At 42.1% G+C, this 17,734-nt stretch overlaps 2 protein-coding genes across 6 annotated transcripts in view; one reads left to right on the forward strand and one right to left on the reverse strand.

Moving 5' to 3' along the window:
• Window positions 1–17,734, reverse strand: part of LOC118745588 (protein lap1) — a 191,804-nt gene that overhangs the window by 144,598 nt on the left and 29,472 nt on the right. The gene's annotated exons all lie outside the window — the stretch shown is intronic.
• Window positions 13,919–15,837, forward strand: LOC118745589. 2 transcript variants are annotated; one of them, XM_036479093.1, is made up of 3 exons: window positions 13,919–15,419; window positions 15,454–15,510; window positions 15,588–15,837. In XM_036479093.1, the coding sequence occupies exon 1, from the start codon at window positions 14,408–14,410 to the stop codon at window positions 15,176–15,178; it is 771 nt and encodes a 256-aa protein (XP_036334986.1). In that variant the 5' UTR covers window positions 13,919–14,407; the 3' UTR covers window positions 15,179–15,419; window positions 15,454–15,510; window positions 15,588–15,837. The 2 variants fall into 2 exon arrangements, with proteins under 2 accessions (XP_036334986.1, XP_036334985.1); XM_036479092.1 differs by having other exon boundaries at window positions 13,919–15,510.

The following is a 17,734-nucleotide window of genomic DNA, read 5'->3' on the forward strand; positions in this document are numbered from 1 at the left end:
GCTCGAAAAGTTGAACCAAACACTTTTATGTCTAAATACGGACGTTTATCGAAGATCTCCGCCACCAAAGAATACGCCAACCGAATGTTCGAATCACAAAAACCTACTGTAGTCAGCTGGGAGTTAGTAGGATTACTAACTCGCCCTTGATCGAACCGCTTACAATTAAAACAACGGGTATTAGGCCCCGCCCTAAACCCTTCGCTGTCCTTTGGATCCGAAACCGCTGCAACCTCTACATCCACCGAGGCATAGGCCAGGTCAGGCTCTAATAGACCCTTGGCCTTGTGACTCGGTGGGGGGACAAAAGCTTCGACCGACGACCTAACCGTTTCCAACTTCCTACCTAACGCGACCAGTTCCGCCACTGACCCCGGGGTAACTAGCCCCAACTGGGTCTGATAAAAAGGAAGAAGATTCGCCCTAATTATTCCTAACATCCTACTCTCAGACAACGGCTCCTGTAATCTGACAAACATTATTTTCATCGCCGCCACATACACTCCGTTGGACTCATTCGCTCCTGAGCCCGCCAGCGAATCGCTTCCATTAACAGGTCGTTGTAGTTGGACGGCAAAAACTCCAACTTTAGCTCCCTAACCAACTCATCCCAATTGCCAAACGAACGCCTAACCGACCTAAACCCAAAAAGCACTTTACCCGAAAACAGATCAACTGCACCGTGAAAGACTTGAGCCCTGGTCACACCGCGTGCCTCGCTCAACTCGTCGACCCTCTCTAAAAATGCATGGACCGACATGCCAGATTTTTCGCCGTCGAAGTGTACGCCCCACTTCGACAAGTTCTCAATATTTTGAGCCCCGACTGGCTCGACACGTTCGTACGCCCGCTCGCTGTTCACCACGATTGGTGCTGCTACCGGTTCCACCGCTGTATCTTACTCCCGATCCTCCGTTCGTTCCGAATCGTCTTTCTCACCGCCTGCCTCCTGCAGGTCGGCCAGGCGTAACAGCAATTTGCTCTTCAGCTCCATCTGCTGTGTCATCTCCGCGTCGTTGCTCGGTTTCGCGCGCCCGATCCTCGACAAACACTATTCAAGCTTAGTCATAGCTTTCGCCCAACAGTAAAGCTCCCAAAACAATTTAAAATAAAAAAAAAGTTTATACAAATTCGAAAAAATTAGATATAAATCCTAACACCAGTTATGGTTCCTTTTGGACCGTTTCGGGACCAGTCCTACTGAGTTAGCAACACCTCAGCTGACTACTGGGTTTTCAGTTGCCCTATACTGGCACAACAAGAAGACCCTATCACGCGATACAACAAAAGAGCCTATCACACAAAAACGCCGAACAAAAATAACATGCACTACTAATACGGCACAGCAAATGTGAAACAACAAAGAATAATGGCGCATTTACATGGTATGAAGCCATATGAACTGTTGATACGGAATTCAATGATATCGAGTGGGATGCATATAATAAATTTTTTCATATGAAAAGTTATGGGGAGATACTGTAAACATACTGTTGTGATACTGTTAAGCATATGAAATTATAGCAAGTTGAATTTTCATACATCTTCCCATAAAAAGTTTAACAGATGCAGAGATACCAAGGGGGGTTTTCCCCATTTTGATGCCGTTTTAATATAAAAACCCACCGAAAAGGAGGAAAGCGGCAACTCCGCCATTCACATACATGTCAAAAGTATGAATTTTAAAAATTAAAAACAATAAACAAACAAATTTAAAACAAAGAAATTCTTTGTACTAGAACTTTTTAAATTGAAGCCACTCACGTTTAGTGGACAATAAAAATACGAAGAACTATGATAAAAAACTTACAACAAGACATTACAGAACATTTTAATGAGTTTTATATCACGTTTAAGTAAAAATAAGCCTATATTTTACAAGCTGGCAAAGAAATGAAAATGTGTATTTTTTGTTGTTTACACAAAGACTTGCCAAATATACATATAAGTCAAAGTTATAGAAGGCATGTATACTTCTCCCTTTCATTTTTTCATACAGTTTATGCTTCTTTCTGGCTTTTACAAAAATGCAGAGGTACCGCACTTATTTCGGTACAATATGATCGTAATGTATTTTCAATTCGAAATCAAACAAAAACATCCCACGAAAATGTTTGCGATTTTAGAACCGTTAGTGAATATTTGCAAACTACTGCAAATAATAGAGTGCCATATCTTACAAAGATCAGAGTATTAACGAAACAAACAAGCATTTTATGGCTTCATGTTTCCTTCAAACCGCATTGCTATTTTTTCTAACTTTTCCTTTTGTTTAGCGCTGTAACCTATTATTATATCTTTTAATTTATACATGTGAACTATTTTCAATGAGCATTTTTTCATTTGCCCCAGAATTTTGGGTACATTTTCTTATAGTACCTCTCATTCTTTTTTATATTACATATATACACTCCGAAGTTCGGGATAATATTTTTAATATACCAGCAATATATGTAAAAGTAGTGGCGGCTGCTGTAGAGCATTACGCAGAGCCTGAGTTCAAGTCCCAGTTTTTCTAATAGTGGTTGTCCCTCTGTTGGTAATAGTAAACCTCCGAGTGTATTCTGTCATGGAAACAACTTCTCATTAAAATACAATTGCCGGTCGGAGTCGGCGTAAAACTGTCCTTTACTTTGTGTGACAAAACCACGCACGCCGCATATCGGAGGAGAAGCTAGGCCAAACACATATTGTTCAAGCGATATACATATTCGTCGTTTAAAGAACAAAAGCGCGTATCGTGGTTCTGCAAAACCTCGGAACTGAAATTTGTGCCAAAAAAGATATTTGGTCATCGGAAGCTCCTGACATCAAGCCCTTAGCCATTTATAATAAAATATCGATATAATAAAATATCGACTTAGACATAAGAAGAGAAGATTATTAAATTTAAAAGAGAGAACCGTTTTTAAAATTTAGGCAACCTCCCATACGAGGTTTTGCATTTCCTTGATGCGCGGTTTTGTGCTTTAAACGAAGATATGTAGAAGTATTGCATACATATTTTGGTGCCTTTTCAAGTATAAAATCCACTGAGAAACGGAAGAAAACGGCATCCCTATGATTTCAACTTATTCCAAACGTTTCGTAAACAAGCAAACTGTTTTTCCACAAAGATGTTTAAATGGAAGCATTACAAATCCACAAGGCTTTATTGGCAGTAGGTCCTTTTTAAAGCACATTTAACAAAAAAATAAGCTTCTAGTTTCGAAGCTAGCACAAAATAAAATTTTTTTATTTGTTGTTTACAAAAAAAATATTGTCTAGTATACAAGTCAAAATTGTTAAATATATATCGCTTTCATTCATTTCTTCATAGAGTTGGTGCTTCTTTTATAGGAAAATTCATACGGCTTATGGACAGATTCATACCATGTAAATGCACCATAACCAAAATCTATAAATATACGTATGTATGTATATGAATGTATGTATATATTTGTGTGCAATAATTTTCACACAACACAGGGTGGAGCGGCCAATATACGTATGTACGTATGTATGTAAATATATTTACCACTAGGGTGGTCTCTTTTTAACCGACTTCCAAAAAAGGAGGAAGTTATCAGTTCGTCGGAATATTTTTTTTTTGTGTGTTACCGCATAACTTTGGACCACGTCAACCGATTTCGATAATCCTTTTTGCATCGGAAAGGTAGTTTCTCAGACGTGGTCCCATACTAATATGGTTAAGATCCGATTAGTGGATCATGAGATATATATATTTTTTTTTTGTATGAGAATTGAAGTCAGTTTTTTGTTTTGCTGAAAATTACTTGTTTAACTTTACTACTTTAGTTTATTATTATTTTTTTTATTAAAAATTCCGAAAATAGCTTACTTTATTATCCAATTTGAAGTTAAAATTGAAACAAAAGGCTCACCACAACAGATTAATTTGAAAAGTTTTCGTCAATGTTATTGTGGCTTGTTAACATTTTATTTTTTTAATATTTTTATTGAGCTTTATACCACGATTGTTTATTAGGAAAAATTGAAAAAGCAGCAAAGTCTAAGCGGTAGAAGTTTTCTTTTAACCTTTTTCTTTTCCGCGCGCTAAATCTTAACCACTACACTTATCTGGTATCCTCGATACGCTCGCCTGCGCTCAACAATTATCCGTCGGGTCCGTTCGCACCAAACACGAAAAAAAATCCGGATAGCCGATTCCGCGCCGCTAATACTCCGTCCCGTATTAGGAAAAAACGTCCGGCCACCTGCTATCAAAATAAAGAATAAAAAAAACAAACGAAAATTGAATTAAAGAAAAAATCAAACTTTTGCAATAAAAGGCCCCACGTGTTGGGCGCCAATTTGTCACCTTACTTTTTGCTACCAAAAGTCGACCTACCTAATGTACCAAAGCAAGTGCACTTACCAGTGCCCAACAACAATACACAAGGGCCAACCAAATAAACAAATATACGCACAAAAAGGACGTGACAAAAAAAATTGCAACTGGCTGACTCAGTGGAGACGGCGGGATTGCTTGAGGGGGAACAACAGGGCAATATACAAAACACTGAGGGCAAATGGAATTTAAAGCTGGACAACAACAATTTTATGAGGGAACGGCATCAACTATTAATATGTATGTAGCGAACTAACGTACAAATATCACTACTAGGGCGAGCCTAAAATTACAAGACAAATCACTGAGTATTTAAATGCAGCCCAAAAGTATTAAACGACAAAACAAAATATTCTACGCAACAAAAATGCAAAAACAAAACCATGCTTGTTGGTGCACCCGAGGTGAGGTCCAACCAAAAGGTTACGAACCCACTCGCAATACCACCCAAGCTGCCGGGGGTAACTTTAACCCGCCGAGTGACTGGGCTCTGGGTGCGGGATGCTAAAGGGATGGGATAGGGACCACGATAGGGAAAAACTACCCACAACTCTACTATCCAAATACTTGCAAAAACACAGATGATACTTATGCTGTGGTCGGGGTGTGCGTCGACCACTGGGTGCCGCTGCAGTGCTACGCCGCCCAAATCCGCTACTGACTCCGCGCTTTGCCGCCTCGACTGGGGCCACTTCTACATTTGCCTTTCCTACTACAGGCTAAGGGCCTCTCCTGGCACTTCACAAGGCTAATTCAAACAAACCACTGTACCGCGTCTGGTACCAAAACACTTTTCAATTATCTCGTAAAATCACACTAGCACTAATTCGCTCACAATAGGGATGGTTCCCTTCGCAATGCTCACTAGGTTCTGCCCCGGCGCGCAGCTACAAGTTGGGCCGTAAACTACGCGCCGGTCCGCAAAACCATCGGCCTCAGTGCTGGTGTTGTTGTTGTATCGCGTTGGCGATAAGAGAAAAGGCGACGCCCCTATTGTGGTTTTTCGCGTCATATCTTCTTCCTATACATTTTCTATTGGTCGGTATCGTTTTGGCGCGAACACCCCTAACGGAGACATTTCCCCAATGTGTTAGCACACCACCGACGATCAGCTGTTTTGCTCTTCAACCTAAGGTTTAAGTTACACAACTAGTTGCCGGTAGAATTCGCTCCTATCGGTTGGAGTGAAAAGAAATAAGGGTAAAACGGAGGAATACACAAAAGAAAACTTTGCTGCGGCCAGTCGTCGTTCATGAAGCAGAATGTCGAATCGTCTATCTGCTCAGCCAATAGGATTCCCCCACGATCATGTGCCAGGCCTGAGTGTCAAAGGGCATGGTGCGCATTGAAGTCACCTACTTCCATTCGGTTTTCACCTCTGAGTTAGCTTTATCAACATCACTTGTAATAGTATTTCCGTTTATAGTAAAATCAGGAAGGACCTCAATCTTTGCAGCCCTGTTTAGTAACTCGTTAACAATTTTCCATTCTTTCTTAGCATCGCCTTTTTTTCGTTGAATTCCTTTATATAGTAATTATTTTTTTGAGTTTTACGCTTCTCTTTTAACTACTGTACATAACTTCTTAAATTTCGATTTCAATTTCTTACTGTCCGGATTCTTTTTAATCTTTTTACGAAGCTTATTTTTCTGACGTACTTTTTTCCACAAGTCCAAAGTCATCCAAGGTTTTAACATTTTATCTTTTGAATCTAATTTTGTAAAAAGTTTGGAACACATTCTAGTCTACAGGGCTAATGTTTCGGTAAAAATGTCATATGCTTTTGAAGGATCAGATTCCTGGTAAACATTTTTCCATTCCTCAAACCTTAATCTTATATTTAATGCATCAAAGTAAATTTTCGAATATGTCACCTTATTTATTCCAAATGGTTTGCTGGAAACAAAGTTTAAAGCATATGCACGTTAGGCAGTGATCTGTGATTTCAAAATCATGTACTGAGCTACTTACACATAATTTTTGTGATTGCTTACATCGGAAGAATATGTGGTCAATATAAGTTACAGAGGTGTTCACTATCCGAGTTGGCTTATTTATACATGATTGTAGACCAAAAGATGACAAAAGTGTTAGATATTTACTTACAGAGGTAGAGCCCTGCAAAATATTTAGGTTCATATCACCTTTCACCACAAGATTATCTGATTTGTTGTGTTTCAGAAGACTTTCTAAGTCACTTAAAAAAACTTCAAGAGCATTCCCGTGGAACCGGTAAATGCATATAAACGTGAAGTTTTGATTATTTATTAGACAATTTACTTGTCGGCCGCTGTTGTGTAGTAGTAAGCAATGCGCGCTTCCACTCCGCAACGCCTGGGTTCAAGCCCTGGTCAAAGCAGCATCGGAAAAATATAGAGAAAAGGTTTTTTTGTCGGCCGCTGTTGTGTAGTGGTAAGCAGTGCGCGCTTCCACTCCGCAACGCCTGGGTTCAAGCCCTGGTCAAAGCAGCATCGGAAAAAAAAATATAGAAAGAAGGTTTTTTCTTAACAGCGGTCGTCCCTCGGCAGGCAATGGCAAACCTCCGAGTGTATTTCTGCCATGAAAAGCAGCTTCTCATAAAAAATACAATCGCCGTTCGGAGTCGGCGTAAAACTGTAGGTCCCTCCGCTTTGCGTGACATCAAGGTGCACGCCATAAATCGGAGGAGAACCTCGGCCAAACACTAACATATGTGTAAGCGCCAATCTATTATTATTATATAAATGTATATATATATAAATATTTGTATGCAATTAGTTTTCACACAACACAAGGTGGAGCGGCCAATACACGTATGTACGTCTTCTTCTTCTTAATTGGCGCTGTAACCGCCTAAGCGATTTTGGCCGAGTCCAAAACAGCACGCCAGTCATTTCTCTTCTGTGCTAACTGACGCCAATTGGAAATGCCAAGTGAAGCCAAGTCCTTCTCCACCTGGTCTTTCCAACGCAGAGGAGGCCTTCCTCTACCTCTGTTACCAGCATCGCGGCCCGCGTTGAATACTTTCAGAGCAGGTGCGTTTCTGTCCATCCGAACGACATGGCCAAGCCAGCGGAGCCGCTGAAATTTAATTCGCTGCACTATGTCTATATCGTTGTAAAGCTCATACAGCTCATCGTTAAATCGTCTGCGATATTCGCCATCTCCAACGCGTAAAGGTCCGTAAATCTTTCGCAGAATCTTTCTCTCGAAAACTCCAAGAGCCGCCTCATCAGATGTTTTCATTGTCCATGCTTCCGCGCCATACACCAGCACAGGCATGATGAGTGACTTATAGAGTGTGATCTTTGTACGACGAGAGAGGACTTTACTTCTCAATTGCCTACTCAGCCCAAAGTAGCACTTGTTGGCAAGAGTGATTCTCCGTTGGATTTCAAGGCTGACATTATTATTGGTGTTAATGCTGGTTCCCAAATAAACGAAGTCGTCTACTTTTTCAAACTTGTAACTGTCAACAGTGACGTGGGTGCCAAGACGCGTATGCTCTGACTGTTTGTGTGATGACAGGAGATACTTCGTTTTGTCCTCGTTCACCATCAGACCCATTCGCTTTGCTTCTCTTTCCAATCCCGAGAAGGCAGAACAGACGTAGCCCTTGTTTTTACCGATAATATCGATGTCGTCGGCATACGCCAGCAATTGTACGCTCTTATAAAGTATTGTGCCTGAGCGGTTCAGTTCTGCGGCTCTTATTATCTTCTCCAACATCAGATTAAAGAAATCACACGAAAGGGAGTCCCCTTGTCTGAAACCTCGTTTGGTATCAAACGGCTCGGAGAGGTCCTTCCCTATTCTAACGGAGCTGGTGGTATTGCTCAACGTCATTTTACACAGCCGTATTAGTTTCGCGGGGATACCAAATTCAGACATCGCGGCATAAAGGCAACTTCTCTTCGTGTTGTCGAAAGCGGCTTTGAAATCGACAAATAGATGGTGCGTGTCGATCCTATTCTCGCGGGTCTTTTCCAAGATTTGGCGTATTGTGAATACCTGATCTAAGGTGGATTTTCCAGGCCTAAAGCCACACTGATAAGGTCCAATCAGCTCGTTGACGGTGGGCTTCAGTCTTTCGCACAATACGCTCGATAAGACCTTGTAACCTATGCTTAGAAGGCTGATTCCGCGGTAGTTGGCGCGTATGGCGGGGTCGCCTTTCTTGTGGATTGGCCAGAGCACACTTAAATTCCAGTCGTCGGGCATGCGTTCATCTGACCATATTCTGCATACGAGCTGATGCATGCACCTCATCAGCTCCTCGCCGCCGTACTTGAATAGCTCGGCTGGCAGGCCGTCAGCTCCAGCAGCTTTGTTGTTTTTTCAGCCGCGTAATCGCTATTCGTACCTCGTCATAGTCAGGCGGTGGGACAGCTACTCCATCATCATCGACTGGGGACTCGGGTTCATCTTCTTCACTACTTTCAGCGCTGCTACCATTCAGTAGATTATAAAAGTGTTCCCTCCACAATTTAAGTATATTCTGGACATCGGTCACTAGGTCGCCATTTTTGTTCTTACAGGAGTTCGCCCCGGTCTTGAAACCTTCCGTAAGTCGCCTAACCCTCTGGTAGAATTTTCGGGCGTTCTTCCTGTCGGCCAGCATCTCAAGCTCTTCGCACTCACGTATTTCGGCCTCTCTCTTCTTATTGCGGCAAATACGTCTCGCTTCCTTCTTCAGTTCCCTATAACGGTCCCACATGGCTCGCGTTGCGCCCGATCGCAGCGTGGCCCTGTAGGCGGCATCTTTTTTCTCTGCGGCTTCTTGAAATTGCTCATCGTACCAGTTGTTCTTTCGGGCTCGCTGAAATCCAACTACTTCTTCGGCGGCGGTACTTAATGATCGGGAAATGTGGTTCCACTGCTCGCGTATGTCGGATTGTTGAAGAGTGCTCTCAGAGAGCAGGTGTGTGAGTCGAGTGGCGAATAAATTGGCCGTCTGTTGTGATTGCAGCTTTTCGACGTTAAGCTTTACTTGCATTGTTGGGCGCACATTTTTTGCTGCACAGAGGCGGGAGCGTATCTTGGCTACAACAAGATAGTGGTCCGAGTCGATGTTTGGCTCTCGGAGTGTACGTACGTCCAAAACGCTTGAAGCATGCCTTCCGTCTATCACAACATGATCGATTTGGTTTCTCGTTTTTCGATCTGGAGACAGCCATGTAGCTTGGTGGATGTTCTTATGCTGGAACCTAGTACTACATATTACCATATTTCGAGCCCCGGCGAAGTCGATCAGCCTCAGTCCGTTATCGGACGTTTCGTCGTGGAGGCTGAATTTTCCGACAGTGGCGCCAAAGATCTCTTCCTTGCCCACCTTAGCATTAAAATCGCCAAGCACGATTTGACATCGTGTCGGGGGCAGCGCTCATATGTACGTTCCAAGCGCTCATAGAAGAGATCCTTGGACGCCTCATCCTTCTCTTCCGTCGGGGCATGGGCGCAGATGAGCGAGATGTTGAAGAATCTAGCTTTGATGCGGATTGTGGCTAGACGTTCGTCCACCGGGGTGAACGCCAGTACTCGGCGACGGAGTCTCTCTCCTACCACGAATCCAACACCGAATTTACGCTCCTTTACGTGGCAACTGTAGTAGACGTCGCAAGGCTTCACGCTTACTTTTCCTTGCCCCGTCCATCGCATTTCTTGGATGGCGGTGATGTCAGCCTTTGTCTTCCCGAGGACATCAACCAGCCGGGCAGAGGCACCTTCCCCATTAAGGGTCCAGATATTCCAGGTGCATACCCTTAAATCATAGTCCTTTATACGTTTGCCGTGGTCGTCATCAGAAAAAGGGGGTCTCATCCGAGGCTGTTTTTTTTTTCTTTTCATTGGGCGGGGTTTTAACGTGGCAGGACCCAAACCCAGCGCACGCGAAGTTTTACCCCTTCTCACTTTAGCTTGCTCCCAAACGGGTGTTTGGTTGCTACCCAGAGGATACGTGGATATAAATATCCGGACGTTGTGAGCTGCGATTTGAACCGTACGCACAAGAATCGCTTCTGGCCACTCCCAGGTGAATGGCAGTCAAAAGTTTTCCACTTCTGCGCACGGAACCATCCTCCACGTATGTACGTATGTATGTAAATATATTCACCACTAGGGTGATCTTTTCTTTTTTAACTTAAATTATTAATTTATTATTTTTAATTAATTTGCTACGCTATGTATATCCTTTTTGTTACTTAAATTTCCACTTAATTTTTTTCGCGCACTAAAACTTAACCACTACACTTATCTGGTATCGTCGATACGCTCGCCTGCGTTCAACAATTATCCGTCGGGGTCCGTTCGCACCAAACACGAAAAAAAATCCGGATAGCCGATTCCGCTCCGATAATACTCCGTCCCGTATTATGAAAAAACGTCCGGCCACATGCTATCAAAATAATAAATAAAATAAAATTAACGAAAATTGAAGTAAGGAAAAAACCAAACTTTGCAATAAAAAGTTCCCACGTTGGGCGCCAATTTGTCACCTTACTTTTTGCTACCAAAAGTAGACCTACCTAATGTACCAAAGCAATGATTTTTGCACAGATGCGCAGCAGAATGATTTGCACAATGATTGTGTTGCATGGGGTTTTTTACGCTGAAAAAACCGAAAGGGGCGTACAGTGACACTGGTGGGCCAAATCTCAGGATTCAACAGCTTATCAATTGAAGTTTCCTCGACTCCAAGCTTGAAGTTGATGTATTTCAAGCTACTAGCTGAGGTTCCTTTCTTAATTAGTGAGTCGCACAATAAAGAGCTCTTTTTAATTCCAGTGTGGTTTTCAATGTACGCTTTCACATCATCTGTAGTTACCGACGGCATAAAAGAAGAGAGATGAATCCACCTTATCTGCGCAGCAACTTTCAATTCCGCATTTGTGTTAGAGCCAACAACACGCATTTCGTTCTTTCTATTGCCTTACCTACGTGTAACATTGACCCAATTGTATTTTTGTGCATCGGACTGTGAAGCAGCACTAGTTGTCATCTCCACATTAGACGAGTCCGAACGAAGGCCAGAGCTTCCCAACAAAATGCTCTCATGAGCGACTGTATTATTACCAGCCACACACATACCAACACTTGAACTGGGCAACGTAGAGAACTGCTCAGCGGACAGCATAGGCAAAGGAGACGATGAAATTTCGCCAGAGGCCGAGTAATTGTTGAGAGAGTGCTGATTGTTCGGTCGAGGATCATCAGCAGCAGCAGCTACACCCACACCATCACCTGTAGTAGGCAACGCAGGCAATTTTGTAGGCATGAGAGTTAATAAGGTTTTACCGACGGCATCAGCAGCAGCAGCTACACCCACACCATCACTTGTAGTAGGCAACGCAGGCAATTTTGTAGGCATCAGAGTTAACAAGGTTTTACCGACGGCCGATTGTTTGTTGGGAATTTGTACATTGTCAGGTTGAGGCGAAAACGCAGCAGCTGATAGAGCGTTATCAGCAGCAGTTGAAAAGCCATCAGTACGATCAAAAGAAAAAGGAGGGAGGGTAGAATTAGATGAATTTATTTCAACGATTGCTTCTTTACCCTCACCCAGCTTCTCCAAAGCAACACTAACAGCAGAACGTAGATCATTAACCTCAGTTGTTAGCAGACTTATCATGCCATCTTTTTCGCAAAGGTTTTTCTGCAAGGACAGGAGATCAGAATGCATGCTTTCCACTTTTTTTACCAGATTAATATTGCTTTCATGCAGCGCCGCAATGAGTTCTTGCAAACGCACATTCTCCGAGCGTAGTGACACAATTGCATTGAAAACCGAATCCAACGATATTAGTTGATTGTTGTTATTAGAATTCTCGTTGAGTTTACCAGAGGTAGCCGATTGTGACTTGGCAGCAGGAGCAGCAGTAGATTTAGCAGCCTTTGATTTGTTGTCGGCAGAGTTAGCCGATTGTGACTTGGCAGCAGTAGCAGCAGTAGATTTAGCAGCCTCTAATTTGTGGTCGGCTGGCCGATCACCATCAGCATAGGGCGGTGGAGGCGTACGAATAGACTCCCGGCGTGCATTAGCACAGCTGTCGCAATAGCAACTCTTTCCAGCGCTAAGTAGGAATTCAAGTTCGGATGAACGCATACCAACGTAAACGAAGTGGAAGAGCTCATTACACTTCGCGCACTGCACTTTAGATTGCAAGCGATCGAATTTTTGTCCACACGAACAAGGCATAATTAATTTGAAATTAAAATATATTGATTGGATTTTTAGATCACCCAAAGAGTCACTATCTCAGTATTTAATGCGATTTCGACATTGAAAAGGCAAGTAATTGATTGTAGTCAGTTAAATCACTATTACATATGTAGGTAGATTGAAATTTAAATTGCGGAGTGAAGAAAAATACGTCCACTCTAACCGACAGCTCAACTACTACGAAATTAACAAATATACGCGCAAAAAGGAAGTGAGAAAAAAAATTGCAACCGACTGACTCAGTGGAGACGGAGGGGTTGCTTGAGGGGGAACAACAAGGCAATATACAAAATACTTAGGGCAAATGAAATTTAAAGTTGGAATAACAACAATTGCATGAGGGACCGGCATCAACTATTAACAATTAGCAAACTACCTACAAATATGACTATTAGGGTGAGCCCAAAAACTATGGAACAAATCACTCAAAATTCAAGGCAACCCAAAGAACTATATGACAAAACAAACTAAAACAAAGAGTCAAAAACGCCAAAAACAAAACCTTGTTTGTTGGTGCAGCCGACGCGAGGTCCAACCAAAAGGTTACGAACCCACTCGCAATACCACCCAAGCTGCCGGGGGTAACTTTAACCCGCCTGAAAGGAAGGAATAGGGAACACAATAGGGGAAAACTACCGACAACTCTATTAAGCCAAATACAGGCAACAACACAGAGGATACTTATGCTGTGGTCGGGGTGTGCGTCGACAACTGGGTGCTCCTGCGGGGCTGGGCCGCCCAAATCCGATACCGACTCCGCGCTTTGCCACCTCGACTGGGACCAGTCTTAAAATTTTCCTATCCAACCAGGCTAAGTGCCTCTCCTGGCACTTCTCAAAACTATCACAAACACTGTACCGCGACTGGTACCAACACACATATTTTTATGAATATCCGATCACTCTAAATACAATTTCGCACACAATAGGGATCTTTCCCTGTTCAATGCTCCCTTAGTTCTACCCCGGCGCGCAGCTACAAGTTGGGCCGCAACCTACGCGCCGGTCCGCAAAACCATCGGGCCTCAGTGCTGGTGTTGCTGTTGCTCGATCAACTGGCGCCGGCCCGTTAATTCTTAAAACGAATTGAGCGCTTTGGCGGTCGCCACCACGGCGCACACAAACAACCACCATGGACTTTGCCATTGCCATCATTCGGTAAACAACACAAGTGCGGCGATAAGAGAAAAAGGCGACGCCCCTATTGTGGGTTTTCGCGTTATCTCTTCTTCCTACCCTTTTACTATTCTTCTTAATTACGAAAGAACATCTGTGCACTTCACAACGACATTTTATGACGTACATACTCAAATTTGAAACGAGTTGGGTTGGTGCTCTTTCATATGCGTGTTTTTTTAAATTTAGCAATTTTTTTTTAATTCTAAAATTTTGTTCCCTCAGTGCATTGATAAAGAGCAAGGCTGACTTCCAAAACGTAAATTTCTTTGCATACGTACAAAGTATAATGTTCCATAACGCCGAACTACAAAACTACAAAATATTGACAATGTATACTGTTCCAAAACGCATCTGGTTACCATTGTTGTTTTAGAAATGAAAAATTCAGAAAAATTTTTCATTGTGTAGTGCATTATTGATAGTCAAACCTAAGTGTAAGCCTAAGCTAGTTTATTGTAACCTGTTCAATTATTGTGAACGGGCCACTATAATAATCAAATGGCGAAAAGAGCGAATAAACGGCAATTGGCAATCGACATTTAAAGCGTGTGGACGTGCTTCACTACAACGTCAGGTGTGGTACGAGCCAAACTTAAATAAAAGAGTAAATTACTTCCGAATACTTCCGATTTAATAACTAAAGCTGCCGTAAAGAAAAATGGTTGATTAAAGTGCCGCGAAATGGAAAACAACGCGAAAAACAAAATTGCACAAGCGATTACGGACACGGGCGTCACTGTGCGTAAGTCAGCAACGGAGGAGGAAGTCAGGTCACTCCTACACGACATAGTGGGAGCACCACCGCGTTCTCAAAACATCCGCAGCGCTGATCCAGCACGCGGAGCCCCAGCAGCAGAATCGCAACAAGGCGCAAACAATGTGCGAAATCAGCAGCAAAAATCGCCGTGTAATCCTAACGGCGACAAGCCGTTAGGCGAGAGGAACGGTAGTAACGACGAAGGTGACATTGAAGGCGCACGTGGTACAGTACACGGCGACGATTTTAAGTTGGAGGAAGTACGCAGCGATAGGGATGCCGATATGGGGGTGAATACGCTGGATGAGTGCTTACAAATGCTGCGGCTTAAGAAAGCCTTAAATGACTTTCCCACATTCAATTGCAAAAAAAAACCAAATACATATAACTACTCGTTAACGGATATTGAAGTCTTAGTGCCAAAATTCAGTGGAGATGATGACAAAGATGTGCGTAAGTGGGTCGACGAATTCGAGTATGCAGCTAATACGTATGGGTGCGACGATGACCGGAAACTTCTGTTAGCACGTCAACTACTAACAGGGAGTGCAAAAATGCTCGCCGAAATTGTGCCACGTACATGGCGCGAACTGAAAACGCACTTAAGGGACGAATTTGCGAAAATTCCTAGCTACAGAGACACCGTAAAAACGCTTGAAGCTCCATCAGCGACAACGACTTGGTGGAGTTTATAGTTGAAGGTTTGCGAGACAAAACCGCATGCGTCTCAATTTTGTATTGCGTAACAACATTGACGGAGCTGAAAAAAATTTTACCCAAATACGAAAAATTGATTAGCAACGTGGGTGAGCAAGCAGCTAAAGCTGAACAACGAACGCAACAAATTAGAAGCTACACTTGCTCTGCATATGGACATTATTCAGCTGATTGTAAGAAACCTAGACGACAAAAGGGATCGTGCTTCATCTGCGGAGAGTCGAACCATCTACATGGCAGCTGCCCGAAGAAGGTTGTTTGTGCAGTTTACGAGGACGACCAGTGGGAAGAGGTTAACTTTAAGGAAATGGTGAGTGTTGCTTTGAATAAATCATTCAGAACGTATCCACAATTTAGTTTATTCCCTTGCATGTTCGATACTGGCAGTCCAACTAATTTCATAAAGAAGTCTTGGTTTAACGCAAATATACTCCAATACGCAGTTAAGCAGTTCACCCAATATAAAACCTTAAGAAATACAAATTTAAATTGTTTCAGGGAAATTAATTTACTTATGAAATATCGTTACATTGTGAAGTTTTTGAGTTTTTCAATTTTGGCGGACGACGCTATGCCGTGTCCAATAATCTTAGGAAGAGATTTTTTACGTTCATTCAAAATTTACCTTTGTATTAAATCAAAACAAATCGAAAACAATAAAAATAAATTGAATTCACAAAAAGATAAAACCATTGAAAATGCTACTTATTATGATAACGGAAATCCAAAAAATCTTTTAGAGGTCGACACATTTAAGGAAATCTGTAGCATCGAATTAAATAACGACGCAATAAATGTTAATCAAAGGTTACCGCTGGTCGCATTACCCGGTGGGCCCTAGAGTTCGAATATTTTAATTATACAATACAGGTTCCGTGCAGGAACAAAAATGGCTCACGTGGATGCCCTTAGTAGGTACCAAGCAGGACACAGACTTCCGATTTAAAAAGAGTCAGCTTGAGAAAGAACGGACTAGTCTACAAAAAGGATAAGGGCAACCTTTTATTTTATGTCCCTCAGGAATTGGAACAGGAAATAATACGAACCACCCACGAAAATATTGGACATCTCGGCATTAAGAAGTGTTATCAAAACATAAAGACGAATTATTGGTTTCCGGACATGAAAACTAAAATAAATAAGTTTACGAAAAATTGTATACGATGTATAATGTATTCGCCACCACTGAAAACAAATGAAAGGGTACTACGCAACATCCCAAAAGAACCCGTGCCGTTCCATACATTTCACATAGATCACCTAGGGCCGCTACCATCTTTGCAATCCAAGCGAAAACATATTTTAGTTATAGTAGACAGTTTTACAAATTATGTCAAATTGTACCCAGTGCTCACAACGAGCACGAAAGAAGTTAACGCGTCTCTCAGCAAATACTTCGAATACTATATTTGCCCTGACAGATGCATCACAGACAGGGGAAGTTGTTTTACTTCCAAAGACTTTTCCGAATTCATGGAAAGTAAAAATATACAGCACATTAAAGTCGCAGTCTAATCGCCACAAGCTAATGGCCAGGCGAGAGGGTTAACCGCGCCCTAGTTGGTATGCTCGCGAAATTCAGTGAACCAATCCAACATGCAGATTGGGTAAAACATATTGCCAAAATCGAGTTTGCTCTTAACAACACTGTTAACAGGTCTATCGGTATGACACCTAGTCAAGCATTATTTGGAGTAAGCCAGCGAGGCCCTCTGGTTAATAAACTGACAGAATACCTAGAGGATTGCCTTTCACAGAGGGCGAGGGATAATATAGAAACATTACGTTAGATTGCAAGCCAAAATATTGAAAAAGTACACCAATACAACCTAAAGCGTAGTGAGTTACGAAATATTACCGTGAATGAGTTTCAAGTAGGAGACTTTATAGTAATTAAGAACGTAGACACGACAGTAGGAACCAACAAGAAACTTCTGCCCAAGTTTAAGGGACCCTATGTGCTACATAAACGACTTCCGAATGATCGGTATGTTATCAGGGATATCGAAAACTGCCAGATCTCCCAGATCCCGTATGATGGGGTTGTAGAAGCATGCAATATTAAAATGTGGAAAACAAACTCTGAGAATCAAAGCAACGCTCAGCAATTATGTTAGCAAATTTAGATAGTATAGTCAATTAAAACTATAATAATCAAATGGCGAAAAGAGCGAATAAACGGCAATTGGCAATCGACATTTAAAGCGTGTGGACGTGTTTCACTATAATTGCTATATTTAATATTTAAAATATGCAATGTATATGGTTGCAATGTGTCGCAACTCTGCATATAAAAACAGTTTAAATACCGCAGTATAATAGTTTCCAAACATTGAATTGATACGTTTTGGAAGGCAACCCAACCTTCGACATCTGCGATATCTATCCAATCCGTTCTTTAGTATATATAATAACACTGTGCTCCGATCTTGAACTTTTTTCTTGAGAACAGGTTTTGATAGTTCATCGAAGGGATGTTGCGAATGTGGAATTTTAGACATCCGCGGATGCTAATGCGAATGTCAAGTATTTTT

The sequence above is a fragment of the Rhagoletis pomonella genome, unplaced genomic scaffold, assembly GCF_013731165.1.
Source record: "Rhagoletis pomonella isolate Grant_MI unplaced genomic scaffold, Rhpom_1.0 Rhpom_scaffold_00009, whole genome shotgun sequence".
NCBI lineage: Eukaryota > Metazoa > Arthropoda > Insecta > Diptera > Tephritidae > Rhagoletis > Rhagoletis pomonella.

Bases quoted from the DNA above. Each gene is read 5' to 3' on its own strand.
- LOC118745589 (XM_036479092.1), top strand. From the start codon at position 14,408: ATGGAAAACAACGCGAAAAACAAAATTGCACAAGCGATTACGGACACG.